The 18,048-nt window shown below is 38.9% G+C and overlaps 1 protein-coding gene and 1 non-coding gene across 2 annotated transcripts; one reads left to right on the top strand and one right to left on the bottom strand.

Annotated features, from left to right (window-relative positions):
- Window positions 1-7,278: 7,278 nt before the first annotated feature.
- TRNAV-AAC (transfer RNA valine (anticodon AAC)) lies at window positions 7,279-7,352 on the bottom strand. The gene has a single exon. It is a non-coding gene; the product is annotated as a tRNA-Val (tRNA).
- A 137-nt stretch (window positions 7,353-7,489) lies between these two features.
- On the top strand, window positions 7,490-10,177 carry LOC143534137 (DNA mismatch repair protein PMS1-like). Its single transcript, XM_077028712.1, has 3 exons — window positions 7,490-7,788; window positions 8,807-9,130; window positions 9,373-10,177. Exons 1-2 carry the CDS (start codon window positions 7,543-7,545, stop codon window positions 9,014-9,016), a joined length of 456 nt encoding a protein of 151 aa, XP_076884827.1. The 5' UTR covers window positions 7,490-7,542; the 3' UTR covers window positions 9,017-9,130; window positions 9,373-10,177.
- Window positions 10,178-18,048: the final 7,871 nt, after the last annotated feature.

Below are 18,048 nucleotides of genomic sequence, written 5' to 3'. Positions count from 1 at the left end.
TGCATGTTAGGACATTGTTGGGGAAGACAAAAAAAAATTAAGGAACAAGGTTATAGCCTCGGGATACACTTATACATGGACTTTATTTATGGAAATTAGTAGATACGTTGATATATGGATATGAGTTTTGACTTTGATTTTACCTGGTGAGTTTGTAATGTGCACTTTGAAAAGTTTGTGTGTTTCACCCTTTTAAATTCAGGATGCCCCTGTCCATCCGACCCCTGTGACATGGGTGTAAAATCTGGTCTGGTTGACAACTTTGAACTCAATGTATGCTTAGCTCTTGGGTTTGGGTAACCTGGGTTTGCTCACCAAAATGGATTTTGAACTAACCCACGGTGGTTTTGTTAACCGGAACGTTTCACCACCAAGGAACGTTTCACCACCGTTAACAAGGAACGTTTCAACTTATTAAACATGCAATATTTTCGCTAGCTCACCGTTAAAAACGTTAAAAATTAGACATCCTTTTGCAATATGAAGTGGAGCAGATGGACAGGGACATCTTGAGTTGTCTTAACATTGTCCAATAGAATTGTCTTGATCACCTGTTTAGCGGCTGCCATATAGCTTCGTCTTGTAACTTTGCTAATTTTTATCGAGACGTCATCAACATGAACTTCATTCATAGGTGGCTTGTTTATTAGTGTGAAGTCGATTTGTTTCTTGTCGGTGATAACATTTTCACTTTATGTTGTTCCATGTTACCTTTTGTCATTAGTGACGAGCTCCACTGATTGTAAGTTTCTTCGTTGAAGGTAACTTACCCCTCAATTAACGCGAATCTCATCATAGGTAACTTGTAGCTTACTCAATCTCAAAAATCCCGTCGGATGCTATTAACAACTTTTCAATTTCACTCGCTTAAAACCTTTCTTCTTGATATCTAGAGTTGTAATAACTCACAACTAACAAGAGTAGATGAAGATTCTCTTTTGAGTTCTTGGAGTTTGATAATCATTAGTTCTTTCTATAATTTATATCCAACAGCTTTCTTCATTTTGTTATGTTCATTCAACTCTAAATACTTGATTGATGAATTCTTTTGCGTTTATGTAACATGTATTTAGTATTTTGTTGGATAAAAGTGGTATAGTAATATTGTATTGTTTGTTGTCAAATTAAAAAGAATGTGTTTATTTACAAAGTAAAATAGTGGAATTTGGGTCAGATTGTTATGTTAACCAGGTAATATCTACCGCGTTGCGGCACCGCCGCGAGCAAACTTGGTCGGTGTCGGTTAAGTTCGTCACAACACCGACACTAAATCAACCGGATAAAACTGTAGACGTTAAAAACGGTAACGGAAATGTACAACTTATGATCAAAATGACATGAATTTGATCAGTATTGGTTAGGTTCGTTACAGGACCGACACTAAACCTAAAAGTAGTTAGTAAACCCCTATAATATGGTAGCACTCGTATAGCTAATAGTACATAAATATAACATATTTAAAACAATGTTTATTCGATAGATAAAATCAGGGGTTGATAAAACTCGGACGTTGCAACAGCGATTCAATGTGAATTCGACCGATATTGGATATATTCGTTATGTTTCAAGATATAAACCCAAATAACAAATTCAATAAAATATTAAAACTCACAAATAAAACCATAAAAAACTAATAAAAGAGCACATTATTTTTCTGTGACACCGACATGTGAATTACCATCTATAGTACAATAAACAACACTTAGGGGGTGTTTGGTAGAGGGAATTGAGGGGTGAGAAATGAAATTGGAAAGAATTCTCTTGTTTGTTTATGAAAGAAAGAGGTGAGAAATGGAAATAAACCATTTCCATTTCTCTGATTTTGTTTCTCTAAAAAAAGCGGAGAATTGGATTTCTAGGGTTTCATTTCTCAGCCTCACTCTCTCACGCCTCTCCCTTCTGTTCGATCTACAGCAGCAAACTCACGCTTCTCCCTGTTGTTCGATCGACTTGCAGCCTCTAATCACCCACAAATCATCTCCAATCCAAGAACCGAGTTCGTATTCGCGATCCTTGCTTCGATTCCAACGATCCTAGGTATGAAACTTTCATTTTTTCGACTTTCTTATGCTCGACCAGACCTAAACCTCGATCCAAACTCAGCTGCTGATGTCGATTGTTATCGTGGGATGTTTGTATGTTGTTGGTAATCGATTTAGATATGTTAGATTTCAATGGTTTATGTTTAATTCGACTCTTGATGAAATCTTTGATGTCTAGGTTGGGAATTGAACATTATATGGTATGAAATTGATGAGTTTGAATCATGAATTTTATGTTAAAATGATATTTAGATGCTAGGTTGGATGTTGGAACCGATAAATTGAATGTTTACATGAGTTGCTTGAATGCTGTTGCTGATGAAATCTGTAATGCTGTTTTGTTCAAACAATATTTTGATCATAACAGATGCAAATTGATCGTTTCTTGAGTCTAACATTAAGTTCAAAGAGTCTAGTTTCAAACCCCACTGGTTTCGTAATTTTTAGAGAAGTTTTGATTACCCAAACGTGAAAAATAAAACCAAATGTCAAATCTGTTTTTGACTGACAGATTTTAGGTCCACTTCTAAAGAGCATAACTCTCTTGTTATTGAAGTTTTAGACTTCATTCCTCTTTCTAATGAACATTTTAAGTGTCTAGAATATTTCCCAATTGGCCTTGTATGCAAATCCTGAGTAGTCAATTTTTGAGAAATTTTGACATTTACAAACTCTGAACAGTAAGTTTTAGATACCTTTGATAATTAGCATTTTAGTTGAAAACCTTATGCATACTTTAAAAATTTGAGAAAAATATATAAACACCTAGAGATGTTGAAGTTTCTGTGAAAATATTTTCATAATTTATTTCAATTGTTTTGTTGATAAATAAATCTATATTTACAAACTCAAATCTGACCAAAAAACTCAGATTTCTACATATCAACAAATCATCACTTTTTACACCATTTTTATCTAGAAATTGACTTGTAACTCACATGGAAACCTTAGGGATCTTGTATAACATTGACTTGTAACTCACATGGAAACTTGGATGTTCAATTTCATCCAAAATAACATATATATTGATGTAAACATTGGCAATTAAACAACATTCAGCAAGTCAGTGAATAAAGTAGCCTGTAATCATTTTTCTTGCTAATATTTGGATTATATTTTGGAGTTATTTGCTTTTCTTGAATTTTCCTATATTTTTATGTGTAGATGGCAAGATCACCTCGCAGAAAAAGAATAGTTGCCATAGGTGCATTTTATGTCATTTATGTTACAATTCGTTGGTGGATGTTGTGTACTTATCATTTGCGTCGGTCGATTGAGTCAATGACTTTACGTACAAAATATTTAATGAGTTACCATAATAGGCGTGAAAACATGGTGAGGATGGTTTATGAAAGTGATGTTACGAGTGTTGTTAACATAAGAATGAATATACATGCATTTACAACACTTTGTGATATGCTAGAAACTAGAGGGGGACTAAAGAATAGTAAAAACATGCTAGTCGATGAGCAAGTTGCTATGTTTTTACATATCCTTGCTCATAATGCAAAGAATAGGATACTAGTCAACAGATTTCATCGGTCCGGGGAAACTGTAAGTCGGTATTTCAAGTTAGTCTTAAATGCTATATGTCGATTACACAAAGAACTCTACAAGTCACCCGTGCCAGTGCCAGATAATGAAACTGATGAAAGATGGAAATGGTTTAAGGTTAGTCAAACACATTTTTTATTAAAGATGTTTTTTGCTAACATAAATTAGTAAGTAATGTTTTCTTTTAACTCAGGGTTGCTTAGGAGCATTAGATGGAACATACATTAAAGTTAAAGTCCCTGTTATTGATAGAAAACCTTATAGGACAATAAAAGGGTAGATTTGTATTAACGTACTCGGAGTATGTACGAGTGTAAGGCCCCGTTACCGGTAGCCCTACTTTCGTGTTGGATTTACTCATAAACACAGTTCTAAATATCAGAGTTAAGTAAAACATTTACGCGGAAAATAAAACTTTCATAAAACTTTACATAATTCATAACTTGTCTCAAAACATCCTTTGTCTTTCAACATTAAAGCATTAAATTAAAACATCATAAGTCTTCAGATGCCAGATTCTTGTTCAGTGCCATGTGTCTCCTCAAGCGAGCTGCCTCATCCTACTCACCTGCGTGCATACTAAAAGTCAGCTACGCTGAGTGAGTTCTAGATAATCACATAATCATACCATTCACATAACATTATATTCTTTCATTCATACTTTTATACTTTCATACTTTCATACTTTCTTACATTCATACTTCCTTACTTTCATACTTTCTTACTTTCATACTTTCTTACTTTCTTTTGTATTATCTTACTTTCATATCTTATGTTATAAAGAGCATTACGCCCTACATTCCTCGAGTATTATTAGGGCTCGGTACCCTCTTTCCTCGAGTATTATTAGGGCTCGGTACCCTCTTTCCTCGAGTATTATTAGGGCTCGGTACCCTCTTTCCTCGAGTATTATTAGGGCTCGGTACCCTTCTTCCTCGAATATTAGTAGGGTTCGGTTCCCTAGTTCTCGAATATTAGTAGGGTTCGATTCCCTCTTCGTTACCATACAACCACACATCATACCTCGAGTATTATTAGGGCTCGGTACCCTTTTCGTAACCATACAACCATACATTATCATTTCTTTCTTCTATTATCTCTATCATGTTCATACACATAAACATACATAACATACTTACCTTATACATAGCGTTACAACCTGACAGTACGTGCAATATCCGAAGATCGTTCACGTACCATCAAGCAATCATTCATACATTTCACATTATCCACATAAGGCATACACTTATCTCTTAGGATAAGTGTATTAACAAACATATTGAGTATGCACACAGCCCCGAAAACGTAACACATAAATGGGGCTAGAAACTCACCTGAACACGGTTACGTTCTCCGTTGATCGTAATCCCTTTCTTCAGTTGTGCACGGCTGACTGTATAACAAGTATACATATCAATTTAACTATCACTACTTATAACATCTTTCTAGTCTTAACTACTACCCACAACGAACGGGGGTCCGGGGGCAGCGCCCCTGGCAGCGGGGTCTAGGGGCGGCAGCCCCTAGCAGGGTCCAAGGGGCAGAGCCCCTGGCTGGGGTCCCAGGTCAGCTTGGAAAAATTTTATTTCCATTAACTGTCTTAACACATTTTCCATTAGGTTTTTAATTTATTTTCTAAACGAACTTCACTTTAGGCGAAGTTAAACCTCGGGCGAACTTGGCTTCAGGCGAAGTTAAACCTTAGGCGAACTTGGCTTCAGGCGAAGTTAAACCTTAGGCGAACTTGGCTTCAGGCGAAGTTATCCTTAGGCGAACTTGGCTTCAGGCGAAGTTATCCTTAGGCGAACTTGGCTTCAGGCGAAGTTATCCTTAGGCGAACTTGGCCGTAGGCGAAGTTACGCTTGAAGGCGAAGTTACGCTTGAAGGCGAAGTTCATCAGGCGAACTTAATCTTGCAGGCGAAGTTATCGCGCTGCAGATCTGTTTGCCCATAAATCCTTCGTTTCTTAGCCAAATAACTCGATTTTGGTACCCACGGAATCGTATGATCGGCGCCTACAAATCCCAACCATCAAATCGGCCTAAAATCGACGTTTTAGGGGTCCGATTTGGGAAGTTTGGGTTTCGGGTCCGGTTAACCCATCCAATCCTAACCATTTTCAGTAATATTAGCTTTGTTGGATTTGTTCTTACCTTACCAACTCAGATCTATCAACAAAATCTCGGGTCTCGGCTTCGAATCTTGATCGGTTAGAATGTGTGTGTTTTGAGTGTGTGAAGAAATAGATGTAAATGAAGATATTTTTGGGATTTTGGGGGTATTTATATCCCTGAAATCCCATTCTTATTTAACCCATCTCAATTAATCCACGTCCAAGACCCGCTCCCTACCCGATACTAATTAATTACGCGAAATCACTAAACATAACTTTCTTTATTCATCATTAAAATTTTTAGGATGTTACAACGAGAGACCTTTTATTTACGTATGTCTTAGCGGGATGGGAGGGTTCTGCAGCTGATAGTAGAGTTTTGCGTGATGCAATCAGTAGACCCAATGGTCTTAAAATAACTCCGGGTATGTGATAGACAATTTTCAAAGAATATACATAGATTTAAGTATGATAATTAACATAGAGTTTATGGTTAATTGTAGGAACATACTACCTTTGTGATGCCGGTTATACAAATGGTGAAGGATTTTTAACTCCATATCGAGGTCAACGTTATCATCTTAACGATTGGTCTCGTCCTCCTACGAATGCTAAGGAGTTCTTTAATATGAGACATTCATCGGCAGAAGCACGGATGCAGATGAGATATATCGAGAGTCTTGCAAAGATATCAAGGAAGTTTTGCTTCGATTTGGGGAGATGGTGGGTGAACAACTTAGCAAAGAAGGTATGGAGGCTCGTGAAATCTATGAAAAGGTTAGTGATGAGTTGAAAGCTTTACCAGGTATCACTACGAAAAAACGGTTCAAAGCAGCTCATTTGATTGGTAAAGATGTGGATCTAGGACGTTCTTTTCTTGCGTTGACAATAGAAGAGAAAATTGAGATGGTCAAGTTGTATACCGATGGTTCAATGGGATAGTTGTGTATGGTTGAAGTATGTTTTGTATGTGAATTGGTTTTAACTATGGTTGATGTTTTTTGCTTAAAAACTATGTTTTGTATGTGAATTGGTTTGATCAATGCATATTTTGGTTGGAATTTATGCATCTTTTTATATGTTTTTTTATTTTTTAATAAATATTTGTTATGAAAAAAATACTTGTGCTAATGATAAAGTTGATATAATTCTCTGTTTATTTCCTATGTACCAAACAAGAGAAATGATTCTCAGCTATACTTCTCTACTGAAATCTCTGTACTACCAAACAGAACAGTCAATTCTCATTCTCCACATTCTTTGTACCAAACACCCCCTTAGAACATTAAGTCACAAAAAAAAAAAGGAAAAACACGACTCTAAAGAGGCTTGAACTAAGGCAGCTAAGCTGCTAAGTATTCTAAGAGTTAGAAAATCCAACCTTAGCCATCAGACCAAACATTCAATTTGTTTATTAATTTAATTTAACTTTATAAAAGGTCAAATAATGTCTTCTTAAAACTACTTTGTGGCACCGCCGGTTAATATTTATCTAACTATATATAATTGTTTGTTTGTTAACAACACAAGTTCATATTTTCTTTTTCAAAGGTTTTGTAAAAAACAAACTGGCTTCGCCCGGGTTCGAACCGGAGACCTTCAGTGTGTTAGACTGACGTGATAACCAACTACACCACGAAACCATTTTTGACAACAAAAACCTCCTTACCACCTAAAATTAGTGTAGTTTTTCATTTTAATTTTGGCGGTAAGCCACTGAAATATACACCTAGGGTTCCATTTCCACCAAAAAACCCCTTTCAATCCAGTTTCTTCCAAATTCATTCGATTCCATGCAAATTCACGTTTGATTCAAGCTAAACAGTTGTTTCAATGGAAGGCAGTGACGCACCTTCATCAACTATAACATCTCCGTCGATAAAGCCGATCAGCAAGACCGCAATCCACAGAATCTGCTCCGGTCAAGTGATTCTGGACCTCTCTTCCGCCGTCAAGGAGCTCGTGGAGAACAGCTTGGACGCCGGTGCCACCAGCATCGAGGTTTCCTTGAAGGAATTCGGCCAAGAGTCGTTTCAGGTCGTCGATAACGGCTGCGGCATTTCACCACACAATTTCAAGGTACATTGTTTTGTTTATATGAATGAAGGGGAAAGTTAACATACAAATTAAAGTAGCGTGCTATATGTGAGAATCAAATAGTGTAATTATATATACAAGTAATTAGTGTTATTATGTAATTACATCGTACTATAATTACATTATGTTGTATATATAATTACACTACTTGATTATCACAGTTGGCACGTTAATCTAATTTGTATTTGATCCATTAGTGATTTTGTGAGTGAAGTTTTGTTGAAGATGGTTAATGTTTAATTTTATGTAATTTTAATGTGCATTGTGTACTAAATAATACTCCCTCCGTTCCATTGTAAGTGTCCACATTTCCTTTTTTATTTGTCCCATTACATGTGTCCACTTTTAAAATTTATTAGCCAATTTCCAAGTTTACCCTTAAACACACACAACTAACATTAATAAACAATATTGATGGACCACTTTTCAAGGGCATTATTGTTATTTGGTAAGAAAAAAAAGTAATCATTCAATCCACCTTAACCTTTGTGTTTTTCAAACATGAACACTTATAACGGACGGAGGGAGTAAGTTTATTGATGAATTAGTGATTTTGTGAGCGAATTTTTGTTGATGATTTCCAAATTTTAAGTTAGTGATTTTGTGTAATTTAAAGGTAAATAAGTTTTACTGATAAATTAGTGAACTTGTGAGTGAGAAAGTTTTGTTAATGATTTTCAACTTTTATATTTGTGATTTTGTTTGAGTTCAAGGTAATTGTGTAATGACTAATAAGTTTTGTTGATTGTGAGTGAAAAAGTTATGTTGATGATCCATGACTTTTAATTTTGTGATTTTGTGTAATTTCAAGGTACATTGTGTAATAAACTAATAAGTTTTATTGATGAATTAGTGATTTTTTGAGTGAAGTTTTATTGATGATGCTTAATGTTTAATTTTGTGATTTTGTGTAATTTCAAAAGGTACATTTTGTAATAGCTAATAAGCGTTATTGATGATGTTGAGCTTTTATTTTTTTGTGATTTTGTGTAATTTGAAGGCGTTAGCACTTAAGCATCATACGTCGAAGTTAACGGATTTTCCTGATCTTCAATCGTTGACGACTTTTGGGTTTAGAGGGGAAGCTCTGAGTGCTCTGTGTAATTTAGGGGATTTAACAGTGGAAACAAGAACACAAAATGAGAAAGTTGCAACGCATTTGACCTTTGACCGATCTGGTTTGCTTACAGATGAGAGAACGACTGCATGACAGGTTGGTACCACTGTTACTGTGAAGAAGTTGTTCTCTAATTTGCCTGTGAGATGCAAAGAGTTCCATCGCAACATTAGGAAGGAGTATGGAAAGTTGATTTCATTACTGAATGTGAGTTATTTCAGTCCTTTTTGAGCTTATCTGCTTGTTGTTGCTTCAACAACATATGGATCCATTTGATAATGTTCTTAATTATTAAAAATGATACAATACTTTGTAATTTTTCTTGATTTACTGTTAATTGTAATTCTTTACTAGTTATATTTAAGGTTTAGTAGGCTTAATCGTTCTGTATTATCATCTAAAGATGAAACTACATCTCATTTTTTATAGAATTCTTTTTATGAATGCAGGCCTATGCTCTAACTGCCAAAGGGGTTCGGTTGGTTTGCAAAAACACAACTGGAAAAAACAAATCCTCTATAGTAGTTAAAACACAAGGAACCGGCTCTTTAAAAGATAATATCATTACAGTGTTTGGCATGAACACTTTCACCTGTTTAGAGCCCCTGAATCTATCTATATCAGATACTTGTCAAGTGGATGGTTTTCTTTCTAAATCTGGTAACGGTAGTGGACGAAGTTTAGGCGATCGACAATATTATTTTGTTAACGGACGACCCGTTGACATGCCAAAAGTCAGCAAGCTTGTGAATGAATTGTACAGATCAGCAAACTCAAAGCAATATCCGATTGCAATAATGAACTTTGTTGTTCCAACTAGTGTTTGTGATGTTAATGTGACCCCAGATAAACGAAAAGTGTTCTTATCTGATGAGGTGTCTGTTTTAATGTCGTTAAAAGAAGCTCTGTTGAAGATTTATTCACCAAATCTTGCTAGCTTCTCGGTACAGAAAGCTGATGAGCGTGATCAGTCTTTTTCACAGTTTTCAAAACCGCAAGTATCATTAGAGGATATTGATTGTAAAAAGGAAACTAGCAGTGCTGTAATTGAAGATGAAGCTGTTAATGTGATTAATGTTGATGATTATAGTTTGTCAAAGAGAGATTTTACATTTAAATTTCATGGCGTGAAGAAAACCGAATCTGTTTCAAGTAAGAATCATACAGTTGTAACCGGCAGCACTACTTATAACCGGCAGTCATCATTATCATACAACTCAAAAACACATAAAAATGTTGATGAAATAAAAGATTCACCGCAAGTATTGTTAGAGGATAGTGATTGTAAAAAGGAAACTAGCAATGTTGTAATTGAAGATGAAGCTGTTAATGTGATTAATGTTGATGATTATAGTTTGCCAAAGAGAGATTTTACATTTCATGGCGTGAAGAAAACCGAATCCGTTTCTAGTAAGAATTATACAGTTGTAACCGGCGGCCCTACTTATAACCGGCAGTCATCGCTATCATACAACTCAAAAACACAAAAAAATGTTGATGAAAGAAAAGATTCACCTCGTTCTGTGGGTCCCATTCAGTCGCTACTTACATCATTTGTTACCGTAAACAAAAGAAAGCATGAAAGCATAGGTAATATTAGCTTTGTTGGATTTGTTCTTACCTTACCAACTCAGATCTATCAACAAAATCTCGGGTCTCGGCTTCGAATCTTGATCGGTTAGAATGTGTGTGTTTTGAGTGTGTGAAGAAATAGATGTAAATGAAGATATTTTTGGGATTTTGGGGGTATTTATATCCCTGAAATCCCATTCTTATTTAACCCATCTCAATTAATCCACGTCCAAGACCCGCTCCCTACCCGATACTAATTAATTACGCGAAATCACTAAACATAACTTTCTTTATTCATCATTAAAATTTTTAGGATGTTACAAGTCTTTCCCCCTTAAAAAGGTTTCGTCTCCGAAACTTAACTATTACATAAACAAACTAGGGTAAAACTTGCGCATCTCATCCTCCGCTTCCCAAGTAGCATCCGATCCTTTGCGGTGTTTCCATATCACTTTTACCAAAGGTATAATCTTGTGACGAAGCTGCTTTTCCTTGCGATCAGCGATCTCTATCGGTTGCTCGATGTAGTTCAATTGTTCATCAACCTCAATATCCATCAATGGCACGTGAGACGTGTCATCAGCTAGACACTTCCTCAGATGAGAAACATGGAAGGTTGAATGAATTCCTTCTAACTCATCGGGTAAATCCAGTTTATAAGCTACTTCACCCACACGTTTTACAATCTTGAACGGTCCAATGTACCTCGGACTCAACTTTCCTCTTTTCCTAAAACGGATAATCCCCTTCCAAGGCGAGACTTTGAGCATCACATAGTCACCCACGTTAAACTCAATTGGTCGTCGCCGCTTATCTGCATAAGACTTTTGTCTGTCTTGAGCGGCTTTCATTCTTGCTTTGATCTGATCGAACTTTGAAGACGTTTCTTGAACCACTTCTATGCTTCCCATTTCCTTCTGACCAATCTCACCCCAACACACCGGGGTTCTACATCGTCTACCGTACAGCATCTCAAACGGTGGCATACCAATACTTGAATGGTAACTGTTGTTATAGGAGAACTCTGCCAGATGCAGATGATCATCCCAACTTCCACCAAAATCTAAAACACAAGCACGTAGCATATCCTCAAGGGTTTGGATCGTCCGTTCGGACTGTCCATCGGTTTGAGGATGATACGCCGTACCGATGTTCAACCTCGTCCCCATAGCTTCATGAAATTTCTTCCAGAACCTCGAAGTAAACCGTGTATCCCTATCAGACACGATCGATAACGGTACTCCATGCTTGGTTACCACTTCCTTGATGAACAAGCTTGCTAACGTTTCTGACGAGATGGCCTCTCGTATGGGCAGAAAGTGAGCACTCTTGGTCAAACGGTCCACAATCACCCAGATGGTATCATGTTGCTTAGCTGTACGAGGTAGCTTAGTTATGAAATCCATGGTGATGTGTTCCCATTTCCACTCAGGTATCTCTAGCGGTTGCATCTTCCTATAAGGCTTTTGGTGCTCGGCCTTGACTTGTAAGCAAGTTAAGCACTTACTAACATAATCCACTACATCATTCTTCATTCCTGGCCACCAGTAATCTCTTTTCAAGTCTTGGTACATCTTTGTAGCTCCAGGATGGATTGAGTACCTTGACTTATGAGCTTCATCTAAGATTCGACTTCTAAGATCACCATGGCGTGGAATCCACATACGGTCAAATCTAGTTTTAACTCCATGAGCGTTTTCCATCAACTCATCTTGCTGGCCATAAATCCTTTCTTTCTTTACTAACCCTTCGTCTACTAACACTTCTGACTGCACTTTGATGATTTCTTCAAAAAGACTTGAGTTCATGATCAACTTGTATGACTTCACGGTTGCAAGGACTTCCTCATTCTTACGACTTAGCGCATCAGCGACCACGTTAGCTTTACCGGGGTAATACTTAATCTCACAGTCGTAATCCTTTATCAATTCTAACCATCTTCTCTGCCTCATGTTCAATTCTTTCTGCTCGAAGAAGTACTTTAAACTCTTATGATCTGTATAGATGGTGCACTTAGTACCGTACAGGTAATGCCTCCATATCTTAAGAGCATGCACTACAGCTGCTAACTCCAAATCATGCGTCGGATAAGTACTCTCATGGACTTTCAACTGTCTAGACGCGTAAGCTATCACCTTCCCTCGTTGCATCAACACGCAACCTAACCCTTGATGCGAGGCATCAGCACAAACAACGAAATCCTCGTCGCCATCGGGTAAAGTAAGGATTGGGGCTTGCGTGAGTCTCTTCTTCAATTCTTCAAAGGCTTCCTCCTGAAACTTCCCCCAACTGAATACTATCGACTTTCGGGTCATACCGGTCAGCGGTGCGGCTATCTTGGAGAAACCTTCGATGAATCTCCTATAGTAGCCAGCTAACCCTAGGAAGCTTCGTATATCAGTCGGATTCTGCGGAGTCTTCCAATTCGTTATCGCTTCAATCTTAGCCGGGTCCACGGTTATCCCCTCCGGATTAATCACGTGACCTAAAAATTGCACTTCCCTTAACCAGAACGCGCACTTCGAAAACTTGGCATACAGCTTCTCTTTCTTCAGAGTCTCCAATACCTCTCTCAGATGCTCAGTATGTTCAGATTCGTTCTTTGAATAAATCAATATATCGTCAATGAAGACGATAACCGACTTATCCAACATCGGCCGACACACCCTATTCATCATGTCCATAAATGCTGCAGGAGCATTTGTCAGACCGAATGACATTACGAGGAACTCGTAGTGTCCATACCGCGTTCGAAACGCTGTCTTAGGGATGTCTGCCTCCTTCACCTTCAGCTGATGGTAGCCTGATCTGAGATCTATTCGTGAGAACCAACTTGAACCTTGCAGTTGGTCAAACAGATCATCAATCCTTGGCAAAGGATATCTATTCTTTACCGTAAGCTTATTCAACTCACGATAGTCTATGCACATTCTCATACTTCCATCCTTCTTTTTCACAAACAAAACCGGTGCGCCCCACGGAGAAACACTCGGTCTGATAAAACCCTTGTCTAGGAGTTCTTGCAGTTGGGACATCAATTCTCTCATCTCAGACGGTGCTAGACGGTAAGGCGCTTTCGCGACAGGTTGGGCTCCTGGTATTAAATCTATCTGAAATTCTATTTCTCGCTCCGGTGGCAACCCCGGAAGATCCTCAGGGAATACTTCTGGGTAGTCGCGCACAATAGGAACATCTTTCATTTCTTTCGTCTCGGCCGTAGCGTTGACAACATACGCCAGGTAGGCACCACACCCTCGCCTTAGTAAACCCTCAGCTTTTATCATCGAAATGACATTAAGCCCGGAACTTTCCTTATCACCATAGACCGTTACCACGCTACCATCCAATGACTTTAACCTTATAATCCTACTCTTACATACTATCTGAGCCTCAAACCCAGACAACCAATCCATACCCAAAACCACATCGAACCCTCCCAAGGTCATAACGTACAAGGTAATCGGGAACTCATGTCCCTCCAATTCTATCTTACAGTTCTTAACCATCTTTGTTATTTTAACCGAAGTGTCACTAGCGGTTTCTACTATAAGGGTCTCAGACACTCGGCAACATTTCATTTTAGCTAGTTTACTAAATGGTGTGGCTACGAAACTTTTGTTTGCGCCCGAATCAAATAATACAGTAGCGGAAACACCGTTCACGAGAAACGTACCTGTGACAACATCCGGAATCTGCTTGGCTTGTTCTTGAGTCAGCATGTAGGCTCTAGTTCTTGGCCTGGCTTGATCAGCATCTTTCCTTCCACTACCTCCAGCTTCACTCTCGGTACACTCCCTAGCAAAGTGACCTGTCTTACCACACTTGTAGCATGCAGGCTTAGAACTGCACTCATGAGCATAATGACCTGCCTTCCCACACTTGTAGCAAACATTCGACCCAAATTTACATTCCCCGGCATGTATCTTTCCACACTTATGACATGTATCCGAACCCTTTCCCCACCTACACGCACCACTGTGCGCCTTGCCACAAGTCTTGCACGACCTGTTCTCCCAAACTCTCGGCTGTTTGTTCTTAGGGTTCCATATCTGGGTACCGGGTCGTTTAGCAGGAGCGACCCATTTCTTCTCTTTCTTCTCATCTCCCACCACCACATCATCCGCAACCAGGTCTGCATAAACCATTTCTGCGAGTTCGACAGCAGAATCGAAAGTAGTAGGTTTACTTGTTCTGACTAACATGCGAACTCTCTGTGGTAATCCCCTCACATAACACTTGATCCTTTTTGCCTCAGTGTTGACCATATCGGGCACCAACCTGGACATTCGATTGAACTCGGTGGTGTACTCACGGTGTGTCATTGTCCCAGCTTTCAAGTTTAAGAATTTCATCTCCGCCCTTTCAACCTCGGCGTCAGCACAGAACTTCATCATCACTAACTCCTTCAGATCATCCCACTTCATCTCTTTGATCTCTTCACGGGTCTTCCTCTGCTCCACACTCTCCCACCAATACATAGCCTCATCTACGAATGACTGAGTAGCATAACCCACAGCTTGGTCGGGACGGCATTCGCTAATGCGGATAACCTTGTCCATAGCGGTTATCCATTGGAGAGTAGCGATTGCGTCTCCCAACCCGGTCAGCTTTGGCGGGTCGCATCCTTTGAAGGACTTATAGCTGCACCCACCTTGTCCTCTTCTCCTATCATCGACTTTCACAGACTTATCCCCACTCGAGGCCCCTCTTTCACCTTCCCCATCCTTCCTACCATCACCCCCCGCCCCTTCAGCAGTTCGTTCACGGCTTCCAGCAGATCCTTCGGGATTCAGGTTCTTCACAGCAGCAACTACAGCCTGAACAATGGCTGCTTGAACTGCAGGGCTAAGTTGAACTTCCTCGTTGTTGTTCTGGTCTCCTCCAGCTGCGCTTCCTTCATCTTCGGTGTGGGAAGCTTCTTCTACCGAGGGTTGCCGGACAAGACGAGGCCTGCCACGACGCCCAGTGCGACCCCCAGTTTCAACAAATTCTCCAGCTCCAGCCATTTGTATTCTAAAAGGGAAAACACAAACATCATCACTCAAGGAACTATTTAGTACAAGGATAGTAAGGCTAACAGGTAATAACAGTGGCCAGTTGTGACTAGCTGATCACGTTACTTTCCGTGTCCTATACACTTCCCTTTATTAGTCTATTTGTGCTGGTTCTACTTAAGCAGTTTGTCAAAGTAAACAATCAATTATTCCTATCCCTGCCGTTCACATATCTTTCCTTTCTCATTAACATATATCATTTAATCATACACCTTACCTTTACTGTTCTTGCTTGAGCAACACATGGCATTCTTGAACTGGCATCTTCTTTCCTTTCTTACTTATATCCCATACTCTGTTCGAGTCTAAGCATGTAGGATGCTTAAATCTCTCGAACTTTGCTCTGATACCAACTTGTAAGGCCCCGTTACCGGTAGCCCTACTTTCGTGTTGGATTTACTCATAAACACAGTTCTAAATATCAGAGTTAAGTAAAACATTTACGCGGAAAATAAAACTTTCATAAAACTTTACATAATTCATAACTTGTCTCAAAACATCCTTTGTCTTTCAACATTAAAGCATTAAATTAAAACATCATAAGTCTTCAGATGCCAGATTCTTGTTCAGTGCCATGTGTCTCCTCAAGCGAGCTGCCTCATCCTACTCACCTGCGTGCATACTAAAAGTCAGCTACGCTGAGTGAGTTCTAGATAATCACATAATCATACCATTCACATAACATTATATTCTTTCATTCATACTTTTATACTTTCATACTTTCTTACATTCATACTTCCTTACTTTCATACTTTCTTACTTTCATACTTTCTTACTTTCTTTTGTATTATCTTACTTTCATATCTTATGTTATAAAGAGCATTACGCCCTACATTCCTCGAGTATTATTAGGGCTCGGTACCCTCTTTCCTCGAGTATTATTAGGGCTCGGTACCCTCTTTCCTCGAGTATTATTAGGGCTCGGTACCCTCTTTCCTCGAGTATTATTAGGGCTCGGTACCCTTCTTCCTCGAATATTAGTAGGGTTCGGTTCCCTAGTTCTCGAATATTAGTAGGGTTCGATTCCCTCTTCGTTACCATACAACCATACATCATACCTCGAGTATTATTAGGGCTCGGTACCCTTTTCGTAACCATACAACCATACATTATCATTTCTTTCTTCTATTATCTCTATCATGTTCATACACATAAACATACATAACATACTTACCTTATACATAGCGTTACAACCTGACAGTACGTGCAATATCCGAAGATCGTTCACGTACCATCAAGCAATCATTCATACATTTCACATTATCCACATAAGGCATACACTTATCTCTTAGGATAAGTGTATTAACAAACATATTGAGTATGCACACAGCCCCGAAAACGTAACACATAAATGGGGCTAGAAACTCACCTGAACACGGTTACGTTCTCCGTTGATCGTAATCCCTTTCTTCAGTTGTGCACGGCTGACTGTATAACAAGTATACATATCAATTTAACTATCACTACTTATAACATCTTTCTAGTCTTAACTACTACCCACAACGAACGGGGGTCCGGGGGCAGCGCCCCTGGCAGCGGGGTCTAGGGGCGGCAGCCCCTAGCAGGGTCCAAGGGGCAGAGCCCCTGGCTGGGGTCCCAGGTCAGCTTGGAAAAATTTTATTTCCATTAACTGTCTTAACACATTTTCCATTAGGTTTTTAATTTATTTTCTAAACGAACTTCACTTTAGGCGAAGTTAAACCTCGGGCGAACTTGGCTTCAGGCGAAGTTAAACCTTAGGCGAACTTGGCTTCAGGCGAAGTTAAACCTTAGGCGAACTTGGCTTCAGGCGAAGTTATCCTTAGGCGAACTTGGCTTCAGGCGAAGTTATCCTTAGGCGAACTTGGCCGTAGGCGAAGTTACGCTTGAAGGCGAAGTTACGCTTGAAGGCGAAGTTCATCAGGCGAACTTAATCTTGCAGGCGAAGTTATCGCGCTGCAGATCTGTTTGCCCATAAATCCTTCGTTTCTTAGCCAAATAACTCGATTTTGGTACCCACGGAATCGTATGATCGGCGCCTACAAATCCCAACCATCAAATCGGCCTAAAATCGACGTTTTAGGGGTCCGATTTGGGAAGTTTGGGTTTCGGGTCCGGTTAACCCATCCAATCCTAACCATTTTCAGTAATATTAGCTTTGTTGGATTTGTTCTTACCTTACCAACTCAGATCTATCAACAAAATCTCGGGTCTCGGCTTCGAATCTTGATCGGTTAGAATGTGTGTGTTTTGAGTGTGTGAAGAAATAGATGTAAATGAAGATATTTTTGGGATTTTGGGGGTATTTATATCCCTGAAATCCCATTCTTATTTAACCCATCTCAATTAATCCACGTCCAAGACCCGCTCCCTACCCGATACTAATTAATTACGCGAAATCACTAAACATAACTTTCTTTATTCATCATTAAAATTTTTAGGATGTTACAACGAGAGACCTTTTATTTACGTATGTCTTAGCGGGATGGGAGGGTTCTGCAGCTGATAGTAGAGTTTTGC

This window comes from Bidens hawaiensis, unplaced genomic scaffold, assembly GCF_021521415.1.
Source record: "Bidens hawaiensis isolate Kalapana, Puna unplaced genomic scaffold, B.hawaiensis_p1.1 tig00010069_1, whole genome shotgun sequence".
NCBI classification, from domain to species: domain Eukaryota; kingdom Viridiplantae; phylum Streptophyta; class Magnoliopsida; order Asterales; family Asteraceae; genus Bidens; species Bidens hawaiensis.
This window is presented reverse-complemented; position numbering and strand designations above follow the sequence as displayed.